The sequence below is a fragment of the Dendronephthya gigantea genome, unplaced genomic scaffold (assembly GCF_004324835.1).
Source record: "Dendronephthya gigantea isolate DGI-Jeju-01 unplaced genomic scaffold, DenGig_1.0 000068F, whole genome shotgun sequence".
NCBI lineage: Eukaryota > Metazoa > Cnidaria > Anthozoa > Malacalcyonacea > Nephtheidae > Dendronephthya > Dendronephthya gigantea.
In genome coordinates this window covers 1,056,126-1,083,167 of record NW_021163078.1, presented here as the reverse complement: position 1 = coordinate 1,083,167, position 27,042 = coordinate 1,056,126, and the positions used below count along the sequence as shown (strand labels likewise).

The 27,042-nt window shown below is 37.0% G+C and overlaps 2 protein-coding genes across 2 annotated transcripts; both read right to left on the bottom strand.

Annotated features, from left to right (window-relative positions):
- Positions 1–674: 674 nt before the first annotated feature.
- On the bottom strand, positions 675–10,658 carry LOC114531085 (isoaspartyl peptidase/L-asparaginase-like). Its single transcript, XM_028552727.1, has 8 exons — positions 10,573–10,658; positions 10,286–10,347; positions 8,176–8,303; positions 7,889–8,039; positions 3,486–3,845; positions 2,146–2,346; positions 1,339–1,526; positions 675–973 (listed from the first exon to the last, which is right to left on the bottom strand). The coding sequence occupies exons 2-8, from the start codon at positions 10,332–10,334 to the stop codon at positions 779–781; spliced, it is 1,272 nt and encodes a 423-aa protein (XP_028408528.1). The 5' UTR covers positions 10,335–10,347; positions 10,573–10,658; the 3' UTR covers positions 675–778.
- Positions 10,659–12,681: 2,023 nt separating this feature from the next.
- LOC114531132 (isoaspartyl peptidase/L-asparaginase-like) lies at positions 12,682–18,275 on the bottom strand. Its single transcript, XM_028552781.1, has 8 exons — positions 18,197–18,275; positions 17,343–17,472; positions 17,135–17,164; positions 15,984–16,111; positions 15,689–15,839; positions 14,315–14,641; positions 13,366–13,553; positions 12,682–13,050 (listed from the first exon to the last, which is right to left on the bottom strand). The coding sequence occupies exons 3-8, from the start codon at positions 17,154–17,156 to the stop codon at positions 12,856–12,858; spliced, it is 1,011 nt and encodes a 336-aa protein (XP_028408582.1). The 5' UTR covers positions 17,157–17,164; positions 17,343–17,472; positions 18,197–18,275; the 3' UTR covers positions 12,682–12,855.
- Positions 18,276–27,042: the final 8,767 nt, after the last annotated feature.

Here is a 27,042-nt window from a genome sequence, read left to right as displayed (position 1 = left end):
ATAAGTTATCCATAATAAGTGACCGAAATATTTACCTCGCTTTCATGTGTTCGGATTTGCTCCGATTTCTGGTTTCAGTACCGCGTCACTCCTACATCTTGCAACTGCGGTGAAAAGCTGTTGTTTGGGAAGCGTTTGGGGTAGAAAACCGGAATTTCAAATCGCTTACAAAGTCAAACCGCGTGCCTTTTTTCAGCTCAGTGGAGTTCACAGCGGCTTTAACTTCGTTCCTCGATCTGGGTCGATTTGGGTACACATCAGACTAGGATATTCTCTGTGCACAGTAAATGTCCAGTGTATGTCTTGCATTTATACCGACTATAAGTCTCTGAAACAGGTCAACGCACTTACTTATCTTTGATTAATTCCAGTTTTGTATGTGTTGTATTATCATAGAGTTATAGCCTCTTCCTCAAACTCACATGCAAAGATTTGATTATACAAAAGGCATTTGTTCTCTTATTTCTTCATTTGAAAGTTATTTTTGTCAGTATAAACTGCAAACGGGGCTTAACAATGTATACATACATATATATATATATATTATATATTATATATATATAATATTATATATTATATATATATAATTATATATATAATATATATATATATATATATATATATATATATATATATATATATATTTCACTGAATTTGAAATTGGCGTGAACAAATTCCTCATTGAATTTAATAGGTATAAGTATACGATGAAACATATTATTTTGAAAGAAAATAAGTATGAAACTCATATAGGCCTTTATTGTTCATAAAAATTGTTTCATAGGAACTCAGTTTTTCTTTCATTTGGATCCATACCATATTCCATTTGCTTTCCCACGATGCTCGCCCATGGCATAGCTTTAGTTGTGAATTCTCTCCCAAATTTTCCATTTTTATCTATAGCAATTACACCACAAGCACCGCAAAAACCAAAGTGTTTAAGCAATTTCTTTGAAGCGATTTCTGCAGATTCCTAAGAAACAGATAGCATATAATATCAGCGCGGATATTAAATATCCGTGTGAAACTATAAAGGTCTTTCATTTATTAGGTAAAGAAAAGTTGAAACCGTCACAACCCATAGTAGTATACCGGCAACCATAGTAGCATATAACCAAAGTAGTATACAACTAAAGTAGTATACAACTATAGCAGTATATAACAAAAGTAGAATACAACCATAGTTAATATAAACGACTATATATACGGTAGGGGAGAGTAAAAAATTATTTGGATATTCTAATATAATAAATATATTCCATTTCAATTTACCTTTTTGTTGGTTCATTCCGTTCGTTTTCAAAAATTTTACCTGATTTAAAAGTTTGGGATTCTAACCTGAGCATCTTTTGATTCTTTTCCCTCGTCTTCTTCCATCATGGAAACAACTTCTCTTGCCAGAGTCATTTTCATTATTGACTCTCCATGTCCAGTTACAGTGGCTGCTCCGTGTTTATTTGCGTAACCTCCACAACCAACAAGCGCTGCATCGCCAACCCGACCTTTCAGCTTGCCAGGTATACCACCTATAATAATTGGAAGATATTTGTTTGTGTTATGTGTTACTCTATAAATATTTTCAGCACAAATAAGCTCTTAAATTGTGATTGTAAACGCTAAGTAATAATATAAGATGGCCATTTAGTGGCGCATATGCCCACATTGGACAATTGAACAAAAATTTTCCACATGCAAAAAGGGAGGCTTATAGGATGACCAAAACCGATCGCCTAATAATCTTAGTCGTTTGCATTGGCCAGTCAGATGAGACAAGACCATTTATAACAATCACCTTTCAGCACAAATCAGCTCTTATATTGTGATTGTAAACGCTAAGTAATAATATAAGATGGCCATTTAGTGGCCGCATTGGAAAATTGAGCAAAAATTTTCCACATGCACAAAAGGAGGCTTATAGGATGACCCGATCGCTTAATAATCTTAGTCGTTTGCAATTGAGCAGTCAAATGAGACAAGACCATTTACAATAATTACAAATTCAATGTAAACAATGCAATTTCGTTAGGTGCGAAGTGATGGGTGGCTATCCCTTGGGATTCATGTTTGTAGTTGCTCACAATGTACGTGAGTCAATTAACGCTTTATATAATCTCCACTGGTGCACGTCCTGCCGGAGATGCGTACCTGATGACGTCGCACACGCCAAATGGCCCTCGGCATCCATAGCAACAGCTGAAACAGTATCATATTCACCGCCCTCTCCTTCGAAGGGGCCTCCCGGATGTTTATCCGTGAGGGACTGTAGTTTGCGTTCTATTTCCCGTGTTTTTTCTCTTTCTTTAGAAAGCTCCTCATTAAGGCGTGTTATTTCGGATAACAAAACATCTTCAGAATTGGAAATATTTTGCACAAATTAGCTCTTAATATATTGTGATTGTAAACGCTAAGTAATGATATAAGATGGCCATTTAGTGGCCGTATAGGGTGACCAAAACCGATCGTCTATAATAATCTTAGTCGTTTGCAATTGGCCAGTCAGACCATTTTACAATAATCACCTTATAGTTTGTTAGTGTTATACTACCATATGGTTTTAACATATTCAATAGAGTGCTGGACAAACTTTGCGGTTATACGCTTTAAATGTATTGTATTATACGTGTTACTATAAATATTTTCAGCACAAATTACGGCTCTTATATTGTGATTGTAAACGCTAAGTAATGATATAAGATAGCCAATTAGGGCCTGTTTACATGGAGCCGAGTTACCCGGCTAACCGAGTTACTCGGCAGCACCGAGTTCTCGCTTGTTCTATATATTGTATGCATATCTCGGTTGACTATTTATATGGCGCATCCGAGTAACTCGGCGTGCCGAGTTCTCGGCAAACGGTGCCGGGTTCTCGGCAAGGCGAGTTACTCGGTTATACCATATAAACACTTTGCAACGGGAAACTCGGCTAGGCGAGCAGAATATTCGCCAAACACGCATGCGCGTTTACGTTTCATTTACCACCATTGTAAAAAACTTTTTGAAATTTCGCACCCTACATAGTAAGTACGTCGTGTAATTACAATGTACCGTAACAAATACCGAGTTACCCGGTTCCATATAAACACAGTACCGTTTTGTCCCTGCAAGGCGAGTAACTCGGTTACCCGGGTAACTCGGCTCCATGTAAACAGGCCCTTAGTGGCCGCATAAGGTGACCAAAACCGATCGGCTGATAATCTTAGTCGTTTGCAATTGGCCAGTCAGACCATTTTACAATAATCACCTTATAGTTTGTTAGTGTTATACTATCATATAGTTTTAACATTCAATAGAGTGCTGGACAAACTTTGCGGTTATACGCTTTAAATTCAATATAAACAATGCAATTTCGTTAGGTGCGAAGTCATGGGTGGCTTTCCCTTGGGATCCATCAGGAAAATGCCTGTAGCCGCCCACAATGTACGTAAATTAACGCTTTATATAATCTAACGTCCACCACTGTTGCACGTCCTGCCGCAGATGCGTACCTGATGGCGTCGCACACGCCAGATGGCCCTCGGCATCCATAGCAACAGCTGAAACAGTATCATATTCACCGCCCTCGGCATCCATAGCATTAGGTGAAACAGTATCATGTTCACCGCCCACTTCTTCGAAGGGGCCTCCCGGATAGATAGTGCGAACAGTTTTTGGAAAGTCTTCGTACTTATAAATTTTCTCACGGGCACGCTCGCTGATCAATTTCGACGGATCATAGAGTCTTACCCCATGGCGCAAAGCAAATTCCAGCGCTCCATCACCAGACAACGCACAATGATGCGAATCCTGCATGATCTTTTTGGCCAGCGAAACAAGATTACGAAAATAGCGTCCATTCATCACTGCACCTAGATATTTCAAAGGCAATTCTCTTTAAATACATAAGGGATTAAGGGTTCTAAATGCGTTTAGCATAAACAGCAAATAAGTTTAGAATGGAAAACATCTACATTCTATCTATTGAGCAACTGAGCTGAAATATTTTGAGGTATATATTTTGATTTTCAATGAAACTATACAACGAAACAAAACTCGCGGCGCCTCTTTTGCTGGAAGTGGCTTTGTTAGTTGTTAAACTTATTATGCATATAATTATGTCATTGGAGTTATGACAATTTGACCTACACCCATTCCTAGTCTGCACTCGATCCGCAGGCCCAATCTGCATCAACCTCGCAAGCCAGGCTCTTTTACCTACGCTCCACGGCCCACGCTGCGGCAAAGACCCTGGTCAAGGCTGGTCACGTGATTCTTTTGTTACGCTTCTCCCGTGTGGGGATGGGTGGGACACAAGTAGCGCATAGATCACATTAGTTAAAACAGCGTGTTTCTAAGGACTGAATATTGAGCGCTGTTGTACCGCAAAGTGAAATAACCTGTGTCTTTATTGTTATTTGACCTCTAAATTCGCTCATCAACGCCCAAATTTAGAAGATAGCACAGGCCTTCGAGTGTCTGTATTGAATGTCAACAGAACTTGTGACGATACTTAAACCGATTCTATCGACGATGATACAGTCTACACATAGCACTTGAATCTAAATTCGGTTTATTGCTCTTTTTAGTTTTTTGCTGCGCCACACTAGCTGTATTTATTTAGTTTATAGCGTGAACCGCTATTTTTAGTTGCGTTAGTACAAAGTCATCTGGATTGTGACAAGTGCTAAAAATAGCAGAAATGGTATATCGACTTTCCCACTCCTCCCATGGATATGAACTAAGCGCTAATTAAAAACCTCCCATATTTTGGGAGGTCACATGACCAGCCTTGACCAGGGTCTTTGCCGCAGCGTGGGCCGTGGAGCGTAGGTAAAAGAGCCTGGCTTGCGAGGTTGAATCTGCATTTAAAAAGCGGCCATTCAATATCAAACTTTTGCTGAACAAAAAGTCTACTCGTATTACGCGAGGTCATATTTCTCTAGATATGCGGCAATATAAGAGGAAATTTTGTAGTTTTTTGCTTCTTGCCGTTTCTGCATGCCGGCTATTCATGAGTTTCCATTGGAATATAAAAATATAGGTTATGGGTCGTGTTTTGAATATATTTTTGTATAACCGGAATATAGCTTCCTTTTAACTTCGGTATACAGTTTATGTTTAAATAATTCCGCCATTTGCTCGAGGGAGTCCGCGTCAGGTATTGGCATTCTCTCGTCGCACAAAGGGGAAATATGATTCTAGCTGACTAGCTCGCGATCAACACCGAATGGCCTCCACTCGTCATACTTTTCACTGTAGCCTTTATAATGAATTCGCACCAAATTCCGCGCCTCATCGACTTCTGTTACTTCTACCTAATACAAATTTTTATCCTTTTCAATCTTTTTTACAACTTCAGCACTCGAGGAAACGCTAGATTCATATATTAAACGCTTTATCATGTTTGCTTTTAATACCTGATCACGCAACAATTACGCAATTTTTGCGTCTGCGGGGGCTTGGCACTACTTGGTAGCAAATGTTCAAAATCATGGCGAAAAGTTTGATAGTCATGCGCGTGAAATCAACGGAGCACGACAGTGTCGCAAAAATCTTGTATGCATGTGTATTACGCCTCGGATTAACAAAATTAGTTAAGCATAGGGATGGTAACATATTCCGCACGTGGAAGCACTGTAGCACAGAGCATACAGGGGTTTGACCTTGCATTAATTATGCGTTCCTAGCGGCCATGTTGTTAGCCAGTGCGCTAAAGAGAGGTCCTATCCCCCCCGAACATTATAAATAGCCATCGCTACCGGGTGTCCCAGAAAAAAGTACTCCAGTTTGATTCATAATAGCTTCTAAATTAGCTAAGCTATTAAACTGAAATAACTTTCACTAGATAAAGGGAAGACTAACTTAGATTTTCATATATTACAGTTGTATTTTACTTACAAATTTACGGAGATATCAATGTTAAAATTTGGTGGCATATTTCTGGATGTGTCTAAATTATGCAAAAAATGCCGTATCAAATAATTTTATTAATCAAGCTTTTCTCAACTGAAACATGCACTATTAGCAGTAAATAATGCAATATGCGATTTTTTCTTTGGGGATACCTTAAGCAGCAAATTTGGAATGTATCACACGATCAGCAACCGCAGAATTTAGAAGAGCTTCGCAACTCAATCGTAACAGCAATCTAGAACAACGAATGATCCATGACTCCTTCGTCACAATGGTTTCACAGGCTAGGCAGTGCATTCGTGTTGGGGGGACACGCGATTCCGAACGAATAAATCTTCCTTGTTTTCTGTAACTAATAATACTTCGTTTCATAATAAACAATTTGTCAAGTGTCATTTATTTACTGCTAATAGTGCATGTTTCAGTTGAGAAAAGCTTCAGTTAATATTTGATACGGCGTTTTTTGCATAATTTAGACACATCCAGAAATATGCTACCAATTTTGAACATTGATATCTCCATTAATTTTTAAGTAAAATACAACTGTAATATATCAAAATCTAAGTTAGTCTTTCCTCTATCTAGTGAAAGTTATTTCAGTTTAATAGCCTAGCTAGTTTAGAAGCTATTATGAATCAAACTGGAGTACTTTTTTTCAGGGACACCCAGAATCAGATCGCTCCCACTTTTATACTCTTCTATACTCTTCTAAAGGATAAGAACTAACAAAATCTGGTTTTGAGAAAAAATTGAGCAACGTTTTTGTCAAAAATACGATTTTTCCAGATAGTTCTGTCTCGGCTGTTTATATTCCATACATGTGTTCAAGCCGCCGCCATATGCATGATTTCCCGGGGGGAAAAGGCCTCTCTTGAGCGCACTGGCTAAGCCAGGGGTACGCAAAATTAACGGCAGTCAAACCTCTGTATGCTCTGTGACTGTAGTCAAAGCAACTCGCAACGGCCGTTTATTTTTAAAGAATCAAAGTTTACCCTCATATTTTTGTGAAAAAATGGCAAAAATACGACAAGATTCTTACCTTTTTCTGGAAGTTAAGTTACTTATCTATAGTCAGTGTTATAGTAAATTATTTTAATTATTAATTACCATGGAATATAACATCAGACGTCTCATATAACGATTGGCTCGATTGGTTTTTGCACGGGAATGTTTTGATTTTTTTTTCTTTTTGTCAATATGGAAACGGAGTTTATAAATGAAATTATAATGTCGTTTATCACATTACACATTCAGATTTATAGTGAAATACATTTGAGAATGTTAAAGTTGTGTTTACCACAAAAAAATTACTTTTTAAAGCTGTGGATTTTCATATTATATTTAAATATTATCAAGTGTAAAATCTTCCGACTTTATTATACACGGTGAATTCGGTCAAAAATTTGGTCTTGTTATTTGTTAAACCGTGAAAAGTCCTGACCACATTCGAGTTTCCCTCTAATTTAATAAAATACATATCTTCTTTATTTTATGAAAACATAAAATTTATAAATCTCATCAAAATTTTGCAAAATGACAGTTATTTTTTGACGTTTGAAAATACAAATTTTTGTCTCGACCAATCAAGAGCTTAGTGGTTCACACTGGCGCATGCGCATAACGTAGAAGGTCCATGGCGTGAGGTCCATTGCATAATGGCGGACAACTTTGATTTCACATTTGCAAATCGTGGGTGTAAATATCTGAGCGGAATTAGTACCATCGCACGTTGCTCCGCACCGGCTCGGGGATAATTACTAGGCATGTATGCAGAATACAAAAAAATGGTGTGGCAAGCCTATTAGGCAGATTTGTATTGAGGACGAGCTTCCAAAGCGACCTAAAAGGGCATTATGGCATATAAAATCGAGAGTTGTTCGCCTGCTATTTAGGTCTGCTGCATTGCCCAGTCAACTGGATGAAACTTTTTCTTTTAATTAGTTATAAACACCAACAAATGTAATAAATTGACGTTATCTGTGCGCTCAACATACCGTACCAGTATCTAATGTGTTGCCATCCATAATCAATGCATCGCATTCCACCTCACCATTGTTGTTCAAATACGATCCATAACCAGCATTAAAATTCCCATTGTTTTCCAGTTCACGAACTGCTGCTTCTACAGCATCGACCGCCGTGCCACCGTTCTGTGAAAAATATTAATGACGGAAGAATGTCTGCGTGCAAATCAGGCGTTTTTCCATATATGAAACAAATAAAGTGTGGGAAGGGTTTGGACAGAAACCGTATGGAATAAAAACATTCTTTAATATGAAAACTTACGGTCAAAATAGCGTATCCCGCCTTGGCAGATTCTTTTACTCCTATCATAAAATCTTCTTTTCGTCCCGGTCGGTCCTGATACGATTTAAACGCACCACCCTGAACAATAATTCTAGGTCCTCCTTGCCCTGTTTAATCAAAGGTCTCAGTGAGACGACTCACGGATGCACGTGTATACACTAGCTATTTTCGATATCTTAGAGGCCACCAACTTTTTTGCGTATTGGCCCACATAATACTGAAAAACCATAATAAAAAATACTTCTATAGCGTGAGTTGAGGACTGATCCACTGTAGGACCCAAATCAATAATAATGAAGTATTCATGTTTGTTAAGAACAACGGGCTCGCAAACTGACATATCATAGGTCTCGAAGAAACGACTCACGGATGCACGCGAACAGCCGTTTAATTGTTGGCTAGTAGATATATAACCAGATAAACAAGTTTTCAATACTAAGCGCGCAAAGAAGTTGGTCGAGTTGATGGCACTAAAGAATACGAGACCGTTAGCAATGACTCCCTGATACTCCTACGGAGTATCCGTGAGTAAAAAAGCAATAATTCTTGGTTCTCTTTTCCAGTGCTTGGGTAAAATTCTATCACATTCCACAGCGCTCTGTTTATGCCTCCTTCGTTTGCATGATCAGAACTGAAGGACCTAACAAGCAGAGTATAAGAAGGGCACAGCCATTCCAGAGCTTGAAGAAGGGGTAGAACAATAGATGTAACTAATAAAAATGGTGCTGGCTAGTTGACGGAGGAATTTAGGCACAATATGTTCTGTAGTTTTGTCAGTTACCCCTTTTTGAGATACGAACCGTCTGAAATGTATCAACTACAATGTGTATCAAAAAAATTCGAATCCAACTTTGACAGGCTGCTGTGTAATAAATTCTAAAGTAAACGATATAATTTTTATATAGCGACAAAGATTAGCTTATTTAGTTTGCGATTATACCGTTCTTATATCGACACGACCAAAACTGGCCGAGTTATCGTCTTTTAAAAATTGTTGCTCGAAATCAATATGGCTATCTCCACCAAAATGTACGAAAAAAGGAGTGCCATATAGTTTGAATACGAGTTTACGATCTTTTTTGCTTACTGATATACTGCTTGGGTGGACTGAACTTTAACATACACCACTTAAAAATTTAAAATAATCGATTTAAATTAATTTGGAAGGAACTAGAACCATAACCAACCATCCATGTATTTCGAAAGCGATACTAACTTTCTAACCTATTATATATCTATGAGTGTACACCAAACATGCATGCTGGGTAATTGGTCACCAGCTGTGAGCGATTGTAGCTAGATATATAGTCTTCCAGAAAGAACATTCCGATTACAATTCTTTGAAGTAAACGTTTAGCTTAGCTCTAAAAGTGAAACCTTTCACTCGCGCTCGGTAAAAATCTACGAGAGGTTACTGAAGAACGTGTTCAGTTCTACATTATTGCATGGGAATGATAATACAACCTGACCAGTTTATTCTAATTACTATTAGGTTTAAAACTATAGTGATACAGCATTGCTCTAAACAACATACATAAAGAGCGAGTGACCACCTGCTGTGGGCGCGTTTGTAATTTTTTAATTCCTGCTACAAAACATTCTTGTTGCTGTACATGCGATTCTAAACTTCAACCATTTAGGGGAGATCTATCTAGCCTTTGCATCTTGGTGACTGAAAATGTGTATTTCTATCATTTGATTTAAAAAAAACCCCACGAAAAATCCCATATAATGTATGTTGCAAGATTCGTTTGTACTGGGTATGATTCCGGGCATATTTCATCCAGGAAAACAATCACGATCAATCGGGAACTGATGACGAATTTCAAAGATAAGGTTTATTAGCATTATATGGCCTTGCAAGAAATATGCAACCAACTGCACATCGATGTATTAGGACCAAATAAAACTGGCGTTCATGTTTATGCTTACACATTTATGAAAATCACATACTCTTAGTATGGCAACTTAAGACCTCCATAGATACCACGAGTTTAACGATTGTAGTAAATTCACCATCAAATGAATTCGTAGATTAATAAAATCAATCAGTGCTAGACATGTATTTTCTTGCTGACGAAAGTATTACCTGAGCTTATGGAAAGTTCCGACATTCCTGGGGTTATATTTTCAGCCATATACCTTTCTTTGCTAAAAGAAAGATGTAATTTGAAGTACCACCGGCTTCAATACTACACTTGCAGTGAAATATATGATAGGGAAACTTTCGTGAAGGAAACAAATTTATGGATTAGTTATATACGTGAACTATGTATCATGCCATGAAACGTGTATTGAATTGAAGAGTTGTAAATAAAAACAGAAACATATAGCTACTTAACTCTTTATGAATGTTTGAAAAGTTAAATGCTTCACCTTGCAAGAACTTCTAAAATTCTCCAACGACGATCACTCAAGAGCTCTTTGTTTGTGGCTCTGCGCTGAACATATGAATCTTCACTAGCACTTTACTTGCGCGACAAACACTTAACTCAATTACGATGCATGACTGGCAAAACTAATTACTGTATGTTATATAATACAGCTAGCACTGTACTAACTTCGTATACCGATATTTAAAAAGTTTACAACCAGTGTACATAAAGATGTGTAAGTTTATAATCGCTACAGGAACGAGGTTTTTTTGTTGATATAGGTTGAATTAATGTTTTGATGCATCAGTGTGAGGAAATATGAAGAAATCTTAAGGTGAAATTCTTACAACACAGGGGGGCAATAATTTCAAAGAGTTAAAAATTTAAATGATCAAAAATTATTTAACATCAGCGGGTGGGAGAGTTGTTATATGTATATTTACGTGCCTTGGCGTTTAAAACTAAAAAAAAGCTTGAAAGTAAACCCCTCAAAATGTCACGCAAACGTCTAAATTTTTAGAATTCCGGAGAATATTTAGCTATTATTGCAGTAAACATTTAACAATTATTGGATGAGGTTGAGTGTGATATCGAGAATTATCAAGCCGAAGTTTGCGTTATTTGCTGAAGCGAAGCTGAGGCGGATAACGCAAACTGAGGCTTGATAATTCTCGATATCATGCGAAAACCGAATTCAATAATTGTTTTATTATGTATTTCCTTTTTAAAGACGAAGTTTGACAACAAACTAGCGGTAAAAATTACGTCACCTACGGATAATTTTTAATGTCGTGTAGGTGGCAAGACATTGAGAATTATCTGTAGGTTTTTAGCCAATCACAATCGAGATTGCGTTAGCAATGCATAATAATAAATATTAATTAGCGGCACAAAGCATGATTATATCCACGCATATGCATGGCAGATTTGTTAGCTAAAGCGAAGTAACAGAAATTAGATGGCCGCTTAATAGAGGTTTTTATTGATAGAAAACATCATTTGGGACGGTTCTTTGGGTAGCCGCGGCCGATTAATAGAGGTTGCCGTTTAATAGAGGGATAGTTAATTAATTAGTAGTATTTGTAGTACAAAAATTTCGGGACTTCGATATGTGGCCGTTTAATAGAGGGTGGCTGCTTAATGGAGGGCTGCTAAATAGAGGTTCGACTGTATCATGAAGACATGCATGTGTATACCATCAATATGTAGTATCCTTCTTTGGCTGATATTTTTGGTATTCTCTCGAACTCTTCTCGATCATTTCATAGTACATGGCTAAACGCATCAGACTTTTTTTCCCTCGCTTATTGTATTCCGACACAGGAAAACGCTTGCTAAATCCTAATCGTGACGTCACGCTGGATGCTATATCGTTTTTAGATTCACCGAGATATTTGCCTCGCTTTCATGTGTTCGGATTTGCTCTGATTTCGGGTTTCGTACCGCGTCACTCCTAATTTTATGTTCTTCCCCACATCTTGCGGTGAACAGCTGTTGTTTGGGAAGCATTTAGGGGTTTTCAATTTTGATTATTTTGATCCTGAAGTCAGTTTAACATATGAAAGAGGATACTTATCAAAGCATCAGGTGATGTATATCTTGCAGTGTTTCCTTGTTCATATTTTTGTTTAACTATGGAACATCTCCTGATGAGAAATCCGGAATTTCAAATCGCTTACAAAGTCAAACCGCATGCCTTTTTTCAGCTAGGGCCGGTTGTTCGAACAGCGGTGCAGAAGCATATAAACCAAAACAGCGGAGTAAAATTTAACCCAGGGTTAGCGCTAACCTAGCTTTGAACAACCGGCCCCTGGAGTTCACAGCGGCTTTAACTTCGTTCCTCGATCTGGGACGATTTGGGTACACATCAGACTAGGCTATTCTCTGTGCACAATAAATGTTCAGTGTATGTCTAGCATTTATACCGACTATAAGTCTCTCGAACGGGTCAACGCACTTACTTATCTTTGATTACTTCTAGTGTTGTATGTGTTGTATTATTGTATAGTTATAGCCTCTCCCTCAAACTCACATGCACAAATTTGATTATACAAAAGGCATTTGTTCTCTTATTTTTTTATTTGAAAGTTATTTTTGTCAGTATAAACTGCAAACAGGGCTTAACAATATAATATATAAATTATTTCACTGAATTTGAAATTGGCGTGAACAAATTCCTCATTGAATTTAATAGCTAGGTAAGTATACGATGAAACATATTATTTTGAAAGAAAATAAACTTAGTATATAAAAATAAAATATAAAATTGTTCATGTAAATTGTTTCAAAGGAACTCAGTTTTTCTTTCATTTGGATCCATACCATATTCCATTTGCTTTCCCACGATGCTCGCCCATGGCATAGCTTTGGTTGTGAATTTTCTCCCAAATTTTCCATTTTTATCTATAGCAATTACACCACAAGCACCGCAATATTTATTGTAGTCAAGCAAATTCTTTGAAGCAATTTCTGCAGATTCCTAAGAAACAGATGGTATGTAATATCAGCGCGGATATTAAATATCCGCACGTGAAACTATAAAGGTCTTTCATTTATAAGGTATAGAAAAGATGAAACCTTCAAAAATAGTATACAACCATAGTAGTATATAACCATGGTAGTATATAACCAAAGTAGTATATACAACCATAGTTAATATAAACGACTATACGGTAGGGGAGAGTAATAAGTTAATAGGACTATGTTTAAACAATCAATATATTCCATGAGAATTTACCTTTTTGTTGGTTCGTTTACAAAAATTTTACCTGATTTAAAAGTTTAGGATTCTAACCTGAGCATCTTTTGGTTCTTTTTCCTCATTTTCTTCCATCATGGAAACAACTTCTCTTGCCAGAGTCATTTTCATTATCGACTCTCCATGTCCACTAACAGTGGCTGCTCCGTGTTTATTTGCGTAACCCCCACAACCAACCAGCGCTGCATCGCCAACCCGACCTTTCAACTTGCCAGGTATACCACCTATATATAATAATTGGAAGATTTTTATTTGTGTTATATATTACTATAAATCTTTCAGCACAAATCAGCTTTTATCTTGTGATTGTAAACGTTAAGTAATAATATAAGATTTATTGGCCGCTTTGGAAAATTGAGCAAAAATTTTCCACATGCACAAAAGGAGGCTTATAGGATGACCCGATCGCCTAATAATCTTAGTCGTTTGCAATTGTCCAGTCAAATGAGACAAGACCATTTACAATAATCACCTTATAGTTTGTTAGTGTTATACTACCATATGGTTTTAACATATTCATCACAGTGCTGGACAAACTTTGCGGTTATACGCTTTAAATGTATTGTATTATATGTGTTACTATAAACATTTTCAGCACAAATTAGCTCTTATATTGTGATTGTAAACGCTAAGTAATGATATAAGATGGCCATTTAGTGGCCGCATAGGGTGACCAAAACTGATCGCTTAATAATCTTAGTCGTTTGCAACTGGCTAGTCAGACCATTTTACAATAATCACCTTATAGTTTGTTAGTGTTATACTACCATATGGTTTTAACAGTCAATAGTGTGCTGGACAAACTTTGCGGTTATACGCTTTAAATTCAATGTAAACAATGCAATTTCGTTAGGTGTGAAGTTATGGGTGGCTTTCCCTTGGGATCCATCAGGAAAATGCCTGTAGCTGCCCACAATGTACGTAAATTAACGCTTTATATAATCTAACGTGCACCACTGGTGCACGTCCTGCCGGAGATGTGTACCTGATGACGTCGCACACGCCAGATGGCCCTCGGCATCCATAGCAACAGCTGAAACAGTATCATATTCACCGCCATATTCGCCGCCCTCTTCTTCGAAGGGGCCTCCCGGATAGATAGTGCGAACAGTATTTGGAAAGTCTTCGTATTTACAAATTTTCTCACGGGCACGCTCGCTGATCAATTTCGGCGGATCATAGAGTGTTACCACATGGCGCAAAGCAAATTCCAGCGCTCCATCACCAGACAACGCACAATGATGCGAATCCTCCATGATCTTTTTGGCAAGAGAAACAGGATTACGAAAATAACGTCCATTCATCACTGCACCTAGATATTTCGTTAAATACGTAAGGGTTTTTAAGGGTCTGGGCCGGGTTGCGTTCTAAATGCGTTTAGCATAAACAGCAAATAAGTTTAAAATGGAAAACAAAAATGATATATTTATTGAGCAACTGCGTGAGCTGAAATATTTTGAGGTACATATTTTGATTTTCAATGAAATTATACATATTCAATTCATAAGACGTAGATTCAGTCACTCGCAAGATGTAATAGAGTGTTTTTTTAACTTTGCCTTATGTATACCGTTTAATCGAACAACCGCACCCTGGTTTGGATAGCAAATAATGGATATAGAAAGTGTGAAGGTTAAATGTGAAAAACGATATGTTTCGTGAATATACTTATTTGGACCCAAAAAAGTGTGAAATCAGCAAATGGTAATGTTGAAAAACTCGCGGCGCGTCTTTTGCTTGAAGTGGCTTTGTATTGTTAGTTGTTAAACTTAGCATGCATATAATTATGTCATTGGAGTCGTCACAATTTGACCTACTCCCATTCCTAGTTTGCACTCGATCCGCAGGCCCAATGTGCATGATATATTTGGTCGAATTAAGATATTTACTTCTGTAATCAGTTTACTACGATTTTGTCCATACTTAATAAGATTTTTTGATTAGAGATATCAATAACGCATTTGCTAGAGAAATAATCATAATTTGTCAAGCGCCCATTTGTCACATTTGTCGTGCGCGTGAAATAGAAACTATATATATATATATAGGCTTCGACAACGGAGCACGACAGTCTCGCAAACATCTTGTATGCATGTGTATTATAAATAATTACTAGGCATGTATGTAGAAAACAAAAAAATGGAGTGGCAAGCCTATTAGGCAAATTTGTATTGAGGACGAAGCTTCAGAAGCGACCTGAAAAGGCATTATGGCATATAAATTCGAGAGTTCGCCTGCTATTTAGGTCTGTTGCATTGCCCAGTCAACTGGATGAAACTTTTTCTTCAATTAGTTATAAACACCAACAAATGTAATAAATTGACGTTATCTGTGCGCTTTGTCACTCGACATACCGTACCAGTATTTAATGTGTTGCCATCCATAATCAATGCATCGCATTCCACTTCACCATTGTTGTTCAAATACGATCCATAGCCAGCATTAAAATTCCCATTGTTCTCCAGTTCACGAACTGCTGCTTCTACAGCATTGACCGCCGTGCCACCGTCCTGTGAAAAATATTAATGATGGAAGAATGTCTGCGTTTCTGCGTGCAGATCAGGCTTTTTTCCATATATCAAACAAATAAAGTGTGGGAAGGGTTTGAACAGAAACCGTATGGAATAAAAACATTCTTTAATATGAAAACGTACGGTCAAAATAGCGTTTCCCGCCTTGGCAGATTCTTTTACTCCTGTCATAAAATCTTCTTTTCGTCCCGGTCGGTCCTGATACGGGTTAAACGCACCACCCTGAACAATAATTCTAGGTCCTCCTTGCCCTGTTTAATCAAAGGTCTCAATGAGACGACTCACGGATGCACGTGTACTAGCTATTTTCGATATGTTAGAGGCCACCAACTTTTTTGCTTATTAGCCCACATAATACTGAAAAACCATAGTAAAAAATACTTCTAGCGTGAGTTGAGGACTGAGCTTTGGCCACAACAACAAAATATCCACTGTAGGACCCAAATCAATAATAATGAAGTATTCATGTTTGTTAAGAACAGCGGGCTCGCAAACTGACATATCAAAGGTCTCAATGAGACGACTCACGGATGCACGGGAATAGCCGTTTAATTGTTGGCTAGTAGACTAACCAGACAAACAAGTTTTTAATACTAAGCGCGCAAAGCAGTTGGTCGAGTTGATGGACCGTTAGCAATGACTCCCTGATACTCTTACGGAGTATCCGTGAGTTAAAAGGAATAATTCTTGGTTCACTTTTCCAGGTGCTTGCGTAGAATTCTATCACATTCCACAGCGCTCTGTTCATGCCTCCTTCGTTTGCATGATCAGAACTGAAGGACCTAACAAGTAGAGTCTGTTTTGCGTGGTAATATTAATAAGGGCACAGCCATTCCAGAGCTTGAAGAAGGGGTAGAGCAGTATATATGTAACTCATAAAAATGGTGCTGGCTAGTTGACGGAGGAATTTACGCACAATACGTTCTGTAGCTGTATCAGTTACCTTTTTTGAGATACGAACCGTCTGAAATGTATCAACTATATTAGCATTTCAAAGTGGAAAAAAGAGAGGAAAGCCGGGGTGAATTCCTTTTTAATAGGATATATGTTTTTCAATTTTCTTATAGCTATCTCCACCAAAATATATATATATATATATATATATATATATATATATATATATATATATATATATATATATATATATATATATATATAGTAGGTTTATCTATCTATATGTATCTGTTTTGAAAAATCATATATTAATAATGCCCTGTTATTATTAAGTGACAATCAAAAACTAGCTATATATAGTGGAGTCAAGGCAACGTTACCTATTCCGGGATTTTCTGCCATTTGCTTTACTATAGAAAAGGAAAATATATAATTTCATTATCCTTACCAATTTTTTTCTAACACTGTATTGTACGAGTATACTGATAGGATACTATACTGCTATTGATATAAGTATATATATACGTCCATGAACGACTAAATTTTAGTATAAATATGATAGGCAATAAATGCATGTAGATACTCAACTCTTTATGAATGTTTAAAAGGCCAACAAAGCTTCGTTGTCTAACTGATACGATATGGGAATACTGTTTGTTATACTGCTGTCTGAGGATGGTCTCACACTCACAACTTCTCACGGTCTCTTTTTAAACGCCTATATATAATTAACATAAGTTTGAGACGCGTGACTATAGTGATCCACAGTATTTATTTCAAAATACTGCATACAATGCACTGAAGCATCCAAACAATGTATTTTGATTAAAAAATATCCCCTGGATATACGACACTGGCGATACTCTTAGAGTAATATTCCGAGATTCAACCATGATGCACGCATGCATGGTTATGTAATTTGATTGAAAAACATCTTATTCACGCTCTGAGATTCAAATGTACTGTAATATAAACGGAATAAAATCAGCATAATTTTATTGTGCGTAGATAGTTGGAGGAACGCATGCATATATAGTTCCGTGATATGTCCTCCAACTTTTTCCCACTAATTGCATCGTTGTGCCCCATGCGGAATATTTCATTAATTATTCTCTTCCATGCAGAGAAAATTAGCCCTTTCTTCTAAAACGAAAGCAAAAGTAAAGAAAAGGACTCATTTTATATCTGGTTATATCGAAGTGAAGAAAATGACTCCTGAAATATCTGGTGTCGTATTTACTTCTATAACCTTCTTCACTGAAAAAGAAATTTTATGCAAACTTCATTTTTCATCAATCTAAGAACTGGTTAAGTAAATCAATTGGGATTATATATAGGGAAGAACGACTACCAACAATGGTATAATTGATAATTAATGTGGGCATGGCATTTTATATTTATGACAATCTGTTCAAATAATTGTATAGAAAAGTATACTCAACTCTTTATGCCGACAGGTGAAACTGAGACGATTTGAGGATACTGGTTGTTACTGCTGCATGTCTGCGGATAGACTCGCACTCTTAACTTCCCACGGTCTTCTTTATTTGTTAAATAACATGAGTTCATTATGCGTGACTTGTGAGTAGCGATTCACAGTATGTGTTTCAAAATACTGCACACGTGCAGTGGAGCAGTCATGCAATGAATTTTGGAAAAAATTCTCTTTAAGAACGGTACTGATAATCTCTGGGTTATATAGTACCTGATCGGGAAACCTCTCACTCATGCAGAGTCCTAGATTTCAAGGTATACTGTAATATAAATATAATATCATTCTCCAAAGTATCTTTGATTTCGCTAAAACGAAATTATAGAACGAATATTACTTTTAATTTTCAACAAACAAAATTGCATACGCAACGTGTGTCAAATGTTGATTTATCAAACTGCATGCATGTAAATGCGTCCAAGGGCGATCTCTAAAACTTTTTATCTAGCGCTGATTGCATGGACCAAGCTATATTACATGCTTTTTAAGTTTCTTATTAAAAGATACATTTGTATTGCAGCTATGGAAGCGACGAGGAAGATAAATTACAAACGCACTCTAAGGGCAAATTAAAGAAAGTGACTGTTCCACCAATTATATCTAAAAAGTAACCTGGCATTTAAAGGTCCCCTAACGAGTTAATATTTGTTCCGATCTTTCATTTCGATTTGTTTTGACCGTTTCATAAAACCATGACGAATTAGGCATGGATGTGCGACACATCTTTTATGTTTAAATATCATCGATCATGATGATCTATATCTTCTAAAATTCTTTTATTTTTTCTTTCATGTATTCAATTAAATTGCAAAACATCCAGCTATGTTGGTATATGAATTCAAACAAGTTTTTTAGACGCAAGCATTTTTATAGGTATACAAAGCAACAGTCTTCATTCACTGGAACACGCTGTTGGAGAAATATATAGTCAATATAGTTATATAAGTAACTTTCGTTTTACGGATAACATAACTGCTATAACTCATGTTTACAAAATATTCTTCTATAACTGTACACTTGGAAATTTAAAAAAAATTGCAATTGTTCAAATTCTTTTCAGCTATTCTCAATGAATTTCGGGTGGAATTTGCATTCGATTATTCGTTTTACTAAACTAGAAAAGGTAAAACCTCAGCAACAAGATTCTTCCATCTTGAGTTATTTCCCATTGTCAGACACTCGACTGATCTGAGATATTCACCCTCGCTCTGACCATAGCCTCCCATGACCACAATATTATTTCCAGTGATCACTGCACAAGACCTGCATCGTTTCTCTAGCATGGATGGTAAATTTGTGATATTTCCCGTATTGCAGTCATACATGAAAACATCACTAGGCACAAGTCCATCCTTATCACGACCTCCGAGCACAACCACTTGATCTCTCCAGCGCACTGTGGCCATTTGCGTCAAGGGATATGGTAATGGTGGCATCACTTTAATTACCAGCTTATTAGGATCAAACTCTAACACACTATCAAGAGCATCGATATAATTGATGGATTTCTGTCCCCCTAGAATGAGAACTTTATCTTCAAAAATCTCAGCCCGATGGCAATCTCGTGCCGCTCCAGGCATACGACATAATTCTATCATCGGTATAGATTGGCGGGGATGAAACTCGCATATCAGATCAGACCGTCGTTGTGTGCTGTAGAAATATCCACCTATGTTAAAAACACGCTGTTCGCAAACAACCATTTGATGATCGGCACATTTATCACGAATTTCTGCGCCGTTTTCCACCCATTTTAAAGGTGTTTCATAGAAATGCATGATCTCCATTTTCCTACAATGGTCTCCGCCAACGACGAATAACTGATTATGACAAACAAACGATGCAGCTCCCCAATGATCTGCAGTCATTGTAGACTCCAAACATACCCAACGATTTTCCCTCCAGGAAAATATCTCGGCACTTTTAGGAGTTTCAATCAAATCTCCAACGCCTCCTGCAACCAGTATGTCCCTGTTAGGCAATATTAATTTCTCAAATATTTCAGTCACCATGTTGTTTATTTTTGACAAATTTTCTTTCATTCCTTTTACTTCCTTTTTAATTTTCTTCACTTCTTCATATTGACTTTGATTTACCTCCTTTCTCTTAGAGCTCATATTACGGTTTATGCCAAAGAGCGCTTCACTTAATATGCCCACAACTAGGATGTTTACAGTCGCTATTGTACCAGTTTCAATTATATTTTCAAAACCGCAACTCCAGTTTTAGATCCGTCGGATCTTTCGGCCATCCTGGATTCGTGTTAAAATTTTAGACTCTTGTGCATTTTACTATTTTCTTAAGTATCTTGAGATGATATAGAATCTGATTTTGTACACTATACTTATGAGAGAATATAAATTACACAGAATATTTTGAGTAGACAGCATGCAGGTATTTTCATTTCATAAGACAGCAGGTAGTTCATTTACATACATTCATATACATATAATTTATGTAGCACAAATTTCATAACAGTTTTAATACTTCTAGTGTGCTAGCTTTTACTATATGCGATTGATAAGTATAATATTAATGAAAATTTTGCTTCAAGAACTTGACCTATAGGGTATAGCAAGTGTATATAATTAAAGTTTTAGATTTTACTATACTTATATATATACACACATATATTTTATTATACTGAATACTTCTTAATAATTTTAGCGTGTTACATTTGTGATATATTAATTACAATCCTGTATACATATGTATATCTACAATTTTACAATACTATATTATATGTATCTAAAATTAATAATTTAGCTGTATATATAGCTATATTGTAATGTGTTCAATAAACCATCATCATGCACCTACCCGATTGAAAGCACAAGAGCAGCAGGTGCAGCATTCAAGCAATGTTATTTTGATTTTAAAAATACCTTGCGTATGTACGACACTGGCGATATTCTCGGAGTAATATTCTGAGATTTAAACAATGATGCACGTATATGATATGTATTTGGATTGGAAAGCATCTTATTCACGCTCTGAGATTCGAAGGTACTACCGTGATATTAGCGGAATGAAAATCAAATCAATATATTGTGCGTGGGTAAATATATAGTTGGAATTAAAGACGCATGCATGTATAGTTCCGTGATATTTCCTCTTTCTACCCCCAACTTTTTCCCACTATAATTGTATCGTTGTGCCTCATGCGGAATATTTCATTAATTATTTTCTTCCATGCAGAGAAAATCAGCCCTTTCTTCCAAAACGAAAGCAAAAGTAAAGAAAAGGACTCATTTCAACCAGGGGCGTCGGAACGCCGCCAGAAGTGAGGGGGCCCACAAAGTGCCTGCCGAGTGCCAAATGTGGGCAACTTTCTAAGAGGTTACACTGTTACAGGGGCATGCCTTCCCTCTGGGAAATTTTTAAAACCAGAGTCTGAACACTGAAACGCCATATCCTGTACTTTGGGAGAAGATTTACCAGAATTCTAACAATTTACCAATTAACAACTTACCTTTGTCAAAAAGTGGGGGGGCCCAATGATACTTAGGCCCCCCCAAATAAAAAAGTGAGGGGGCCTGAGCCCCCACGGCCCCCCCGCTTCCGACGCCCCTGATTTCAACAGTATAGGTATTTAAAACTCTCACTACAATGGTAGGTATAGTCTGCACAGTGTAGTAAAGCATGCAGTCATTCAAAGTATTTCAACTGGAGAATATCCGATGCATGTATACGCCTTATACTGATGGACATTTCCCAAGTAAAATTCTGTGAGTTAAGATGGTTTATTTTGTTTGAGAAACCTTTCTGCCCTCGGATTTAAGGTGGGAATATCTCAAGGACATATAATATTATACGGGCCACTAAATGTCCCCTAAGAATTCGTACGGCGCTAATTACTTTCTCCCTTGCAGTGAAAATGCATGCCCTTCATCTTTAAACACAGGCAAAAAAAACAATATAGGATTTATTCGAAAGAAACTCTAGTTGCATGCAGTTCTTAGTGTAAGCAAGCGCTTTGTAATAATTTTAAACTTTTCAGTTTCTTGAAATATATCACGGTCAAACTATATATTTACGTAACAGTTTTGGTTCGTTACTTACTTCTAGATGATTACGAGATAGAATTTAGAAAAATTCTCGAAACATTGGAAATTTGAACAATTATTAAGGGGCGCGATTGAATCGACTAAGTTATGTCGCCTGCTTTCAAGGTAATTTTGCATTTCGGCTTTGTGCATGAGAGTGAGTCAAATTATTCATATATCATCGTCCACCTCGTGCTTATTCGCTCTAGTCTAGAATAGTGTTGCGAGGTTTGGAATTATGCCATACCTTGGTATCTGTATGACGAGGTGGAAAAAGAACAGAAGCGAGCCATGCGCATTATTATCCAATCCCGGTCTGGCCATGCAATCACATGACAAGGCTCCCCATTTAGGCGGCTGCGCTACAGACTTGGCGACAAGCGAGACAAAATCTGGTTTCCGACCATTTCAGACTTAATTTTATATAAATCATTTTTTACCATTACATATTTCATAATTTGTTTAATCTTCATATGCATAGAACTCTAACAACTTAGAACTCTAACAACCGAAACGTTATAATTATTTTGAGATACATGGGATTGTAATGCCATGAAACTATCACTTAACGAATTTTCATCCAACTTATGACGTGATACATATCCGACCAAGAACATTTTCATTCGAAAATATCTTGAGAAGTAAAAACGTTAACAAAAATCCGTAAACGAATTTTGTCAATAATCATGACGTTCTTTTAAAATTGACAAAGATAATTTTTATTGCCGTATCTCTTTAATATTATAAAAAATTTCTACAAAACCTTTTAAAAAATTCTTTAAAACCAAGTTCCTGAACATTCGGTTATATTGATATATGAAATATAAACTAGAATTACATATTGTAGGTGAAATGTTGCGAGTGAATACACGTAAGGTCTTTATTTTCCCCCAGTCATTTCTTGGGTAGTCTTCGGGATAGTAATGACAATATTGCGTGTCAAAAAACTTAAACTTTTTTATATTATGATAAACAATATTTTATCGCGGTTTTGCAGTGATGAGAATTCTCTCCCGAGTTGAGATCGCATATAAGTTACGTAAGTGCGAATATGAAGTATCACGCATTCGCATAAGATGAAACCGCTGCTCCACGGTAGGTGTACTCAAAAAATCATCCTGACAAACTAAAATCGCTGAAATAGAGATGCACGTCAAGAATATAGGACTTGCGAGATTGTTCGTAGTCACAAGCAATTTTATTAAGGACACAAAGCAACGCCGTCACCGTCAAGTTGAAAACGTTGTCATTGAAATTGTTGTCCAAATATCATTACTCGATTTTGACATTTTCATGCATGCATACATACATACATAAGAGTTGAACATTTTTATGATTATAACTGGGGTCTTGATTGAACTCATTGTGTGCGGTATATGCAATCGATTATCTTATACATTTGTTTCACTTGTAAAGGGTAAAACCTCAGCAATTGCTTTCGATCTTGATTTACTCATATCAGGAAGGTTTCTCCATATTGGGTAGCATCCCATTGTCAAACACTCGACTGATTTGAGATATTCATTCTCGTTTCGACCACCCATGACGACAATTGTACTTCCAGTGATTACCGCGCAAAATTCATATCGTTTCTCCAACATGGGTGGTAAATTTGTGATATTTCCCGTATTGCAATCATACATGAAAACATCATTACGCACAAGTCCATCCTTATCACGACCTCCGAGCACAACCACCTGATCTCTCCAGCGCACTGTGGCCATTTGCGTCAAGGGATATGGTAATGGTGGCATCACTTTAATCACCAGCTTATTAGGATCAAACTCTAACACACTATCAAGAGCATCGTCATAATCGATAGATTTCTGTCCCCCTAGTATGAGAACTTTATCTTCAAAAATCTCAGCGCGATGGCAATCTCGTGCCGCTCTAGGCATACGACATAATTCTGTCATCGGTAATGATTGGCGGGGATGAAATTCGCATACCAGATCAGACCGGCGTTTTGAGCTGTAGAAATATCCACCAATGCTAAAAACACGCTGTTCGCACACAACCATTTGATGATAGGCACATTCATCACGAATTTCTGCACCGTTTTCTACCCATTTCAAAGGTGTTTCATAGAGATTCATGATCTCCATTTTCCTACAATGGTCTCCGCCAACGACGAATAACTGATTATGACAAACAAACGATGCAGCTCCCCAATGATCTGCTGTCATTGTAGACTCCAAACATACCCAACCATTTTCCCTCCAGGAAAATATCTCGGCACTTTTAGGAGTTTCAATCAAATCTCCAACGCCTCCTGCAACTAGAATGCCCTTGTTAGGCAATATTAATTTCTCAAATATTTCAGTCACCATGTTGTTCATTTTTGACAAATCTTCTTTCATTCCTTCTACTTCCTTTTTAATTTTCTTCACTTCTTCATATTGACTTTCATTTTCTTCCTTTCTCTTAGAGCTCATGTTGCGGTTTATGTCAATGTGGGCATCACTTATGGCCACAACCACGATACGTTTACAATCCCTATTTTACCTGTTTCTTTTCCAAAACCGCAAAGCCAGTTTTAGATCTGTCGGATCCGTTTGATTAATGCCTGGATTCGTGTTAAAATTCAAGACTGGCGCATTTTGCTATTTTCCTGGGTATTTTGATATGATTTTGAATGATATAATGCTATGAAAGAATCTGATTTTATGAGATAATATAAAATATTTTGAGTAAACAGCAGGTACTTTCATGTTGTTTGCAAAACAATGCAAATGTAGTTCCTGCTTGAAACAGCCCAGTCTGGCTGAAGGTTCCACTTGCATTCTGTTGAACAAGATAAACGATCACTGTCTGATTAATTTTTTAATACATAAAATATTTCACTGTTACGAGAACATCGACATCTTTTTCGACGTTTTTATGGATAATCCTGAATAAATTCTTTCATTAAAACCCCACTAACCACGCCTCAAAGCGATATCTATAGGCCTTTGATTACTGAACTCTCTGAAATCAAATTGACAGACCTAGACGTCTGTGCCGTTCTCCGTGAGTTAGATACTAAAATGGCATATGGATCAGACGGTACAGACTGTTGTTAACTTGCTGATGTGATTGATCCTTAATTTCGTCCAAGCTGTTTAACTTGTCTCTCTCGCTTGACGTTGTACAAAGAAACTGGAATTATTTAATTTAATTTATCACCCCTGTCTTAAAAAAGGAGGATATTTTACTTTGTCCAAACTGCAGACTTCATTTCCCCTTCTGTTTCTTCTGGTGTTCCTCAAGGCTATATATTTGGGTCCACTATTATATTACTAGTGTACTGCCACGGCATCCAGAATTAGAGTAAAGCTAATTCAACACTCGCGCGCTACGCATACAATTTAAAACTGTTCAGATCATTTGACCATCTTAACGGCAAACACTTTATTTCAGGTCGGCGTGTAGCACTGACATGAAAGTGGTTCAGATATTAAACCAAAACAAACAGTTGCACGCATGGCACTGCATACTTTAAGAAAGAAAACGCCATGACGGTCAACCACTTAATTCAGTTAGCCACATCAGTTTGACCTAGTTTCAAATGATCTTTCATGGTTTGGGGCCGGTTGTATCAAGCCCGTTTAGCTTAAACGGTGGTTAAGTTCAAAATAGAAAGCAAGTCTATCGTTTTATTCAACAAGCAAACTAAATGTTTTTAACCTGAATACAAATATACTGTTTACAACTACATATTCAGTGCATAATATTCAAGTTGACTCATTTAAGAGAGATTTAAGAGTGTTATTTAATTTTGACTTATCCACTGTTTAAGCTAAACGGGCTTGATACAACCGGCCCCTGGGTATTGTTAAAACAACCCCTTTTTTGTATGATTCTATCCGCGGGATCGTCGGGGCCGTATGAGGGACAGCTCAGATAATATTAATACAACTTCCTTCTCTTTTCTTATATATTTATTTTGTTGTCGTGCCCCAGACCAAGTCATCAACCTTCTCTCTTAACCTTCTCTCTTAACCAGTGCAACCCGTGATATTTTATACTCTAAACTATAGTGCGTTATTGTGCATTGTTCATTGTTCATTGTGCATAGTGCAAAGTGCAAAGTGTTGTCATTTCCATGTGTCCATCACGTGCGAAACCCTTGGGTGCATATACAACAATTTCCCTTATATTACATATCTCTCCCCTTTAGATGAAAACCTCCTGGTTTTCGGTTAGGCCAAAACGTAAGCATTTTTCTTGTATTCATTGCAATACAAGGTTAAAACAATTATAGTTAGCTCCTCGTTGACGGTTCGTTTATCATCATCATATTGTTCTTTCTCTTGTCCATCTTTTCTTCTCTTGTAATTGCGTTTTTCTTTTTATTGACGGCAGTAAGCTTCTCTGTTGGACGTTGCCACGCGATGATAATTTTGTGTTGTCAAGTTTATGCAATTAGCGACTATCACTAGCTGTACTCACTTTTACTAGCGTTGGAAATTTGACATGAACCAAGAATAGGAAGGAAGAATGTCGTGCCAAGGAATTTACAAAGACACAACGTATCGTAACAAAACATAACATAACATAAAGAGTGCAATTTGTGACAAAATAACATACAATACAATGCCTAGATCCTAGCTCAACATCGACGTTAACAAAGCACTGTTCCATGCAAGTACGAAATAAAACGCAATTTGACTTCAGCCACAGGCACAATGTGTGCAGGAGGGTTGGGAACAACAGTAGTCAAATTGTCCATTGTTTCATCTGCTTCGGCCGAAATGGTAATTAGAAACAA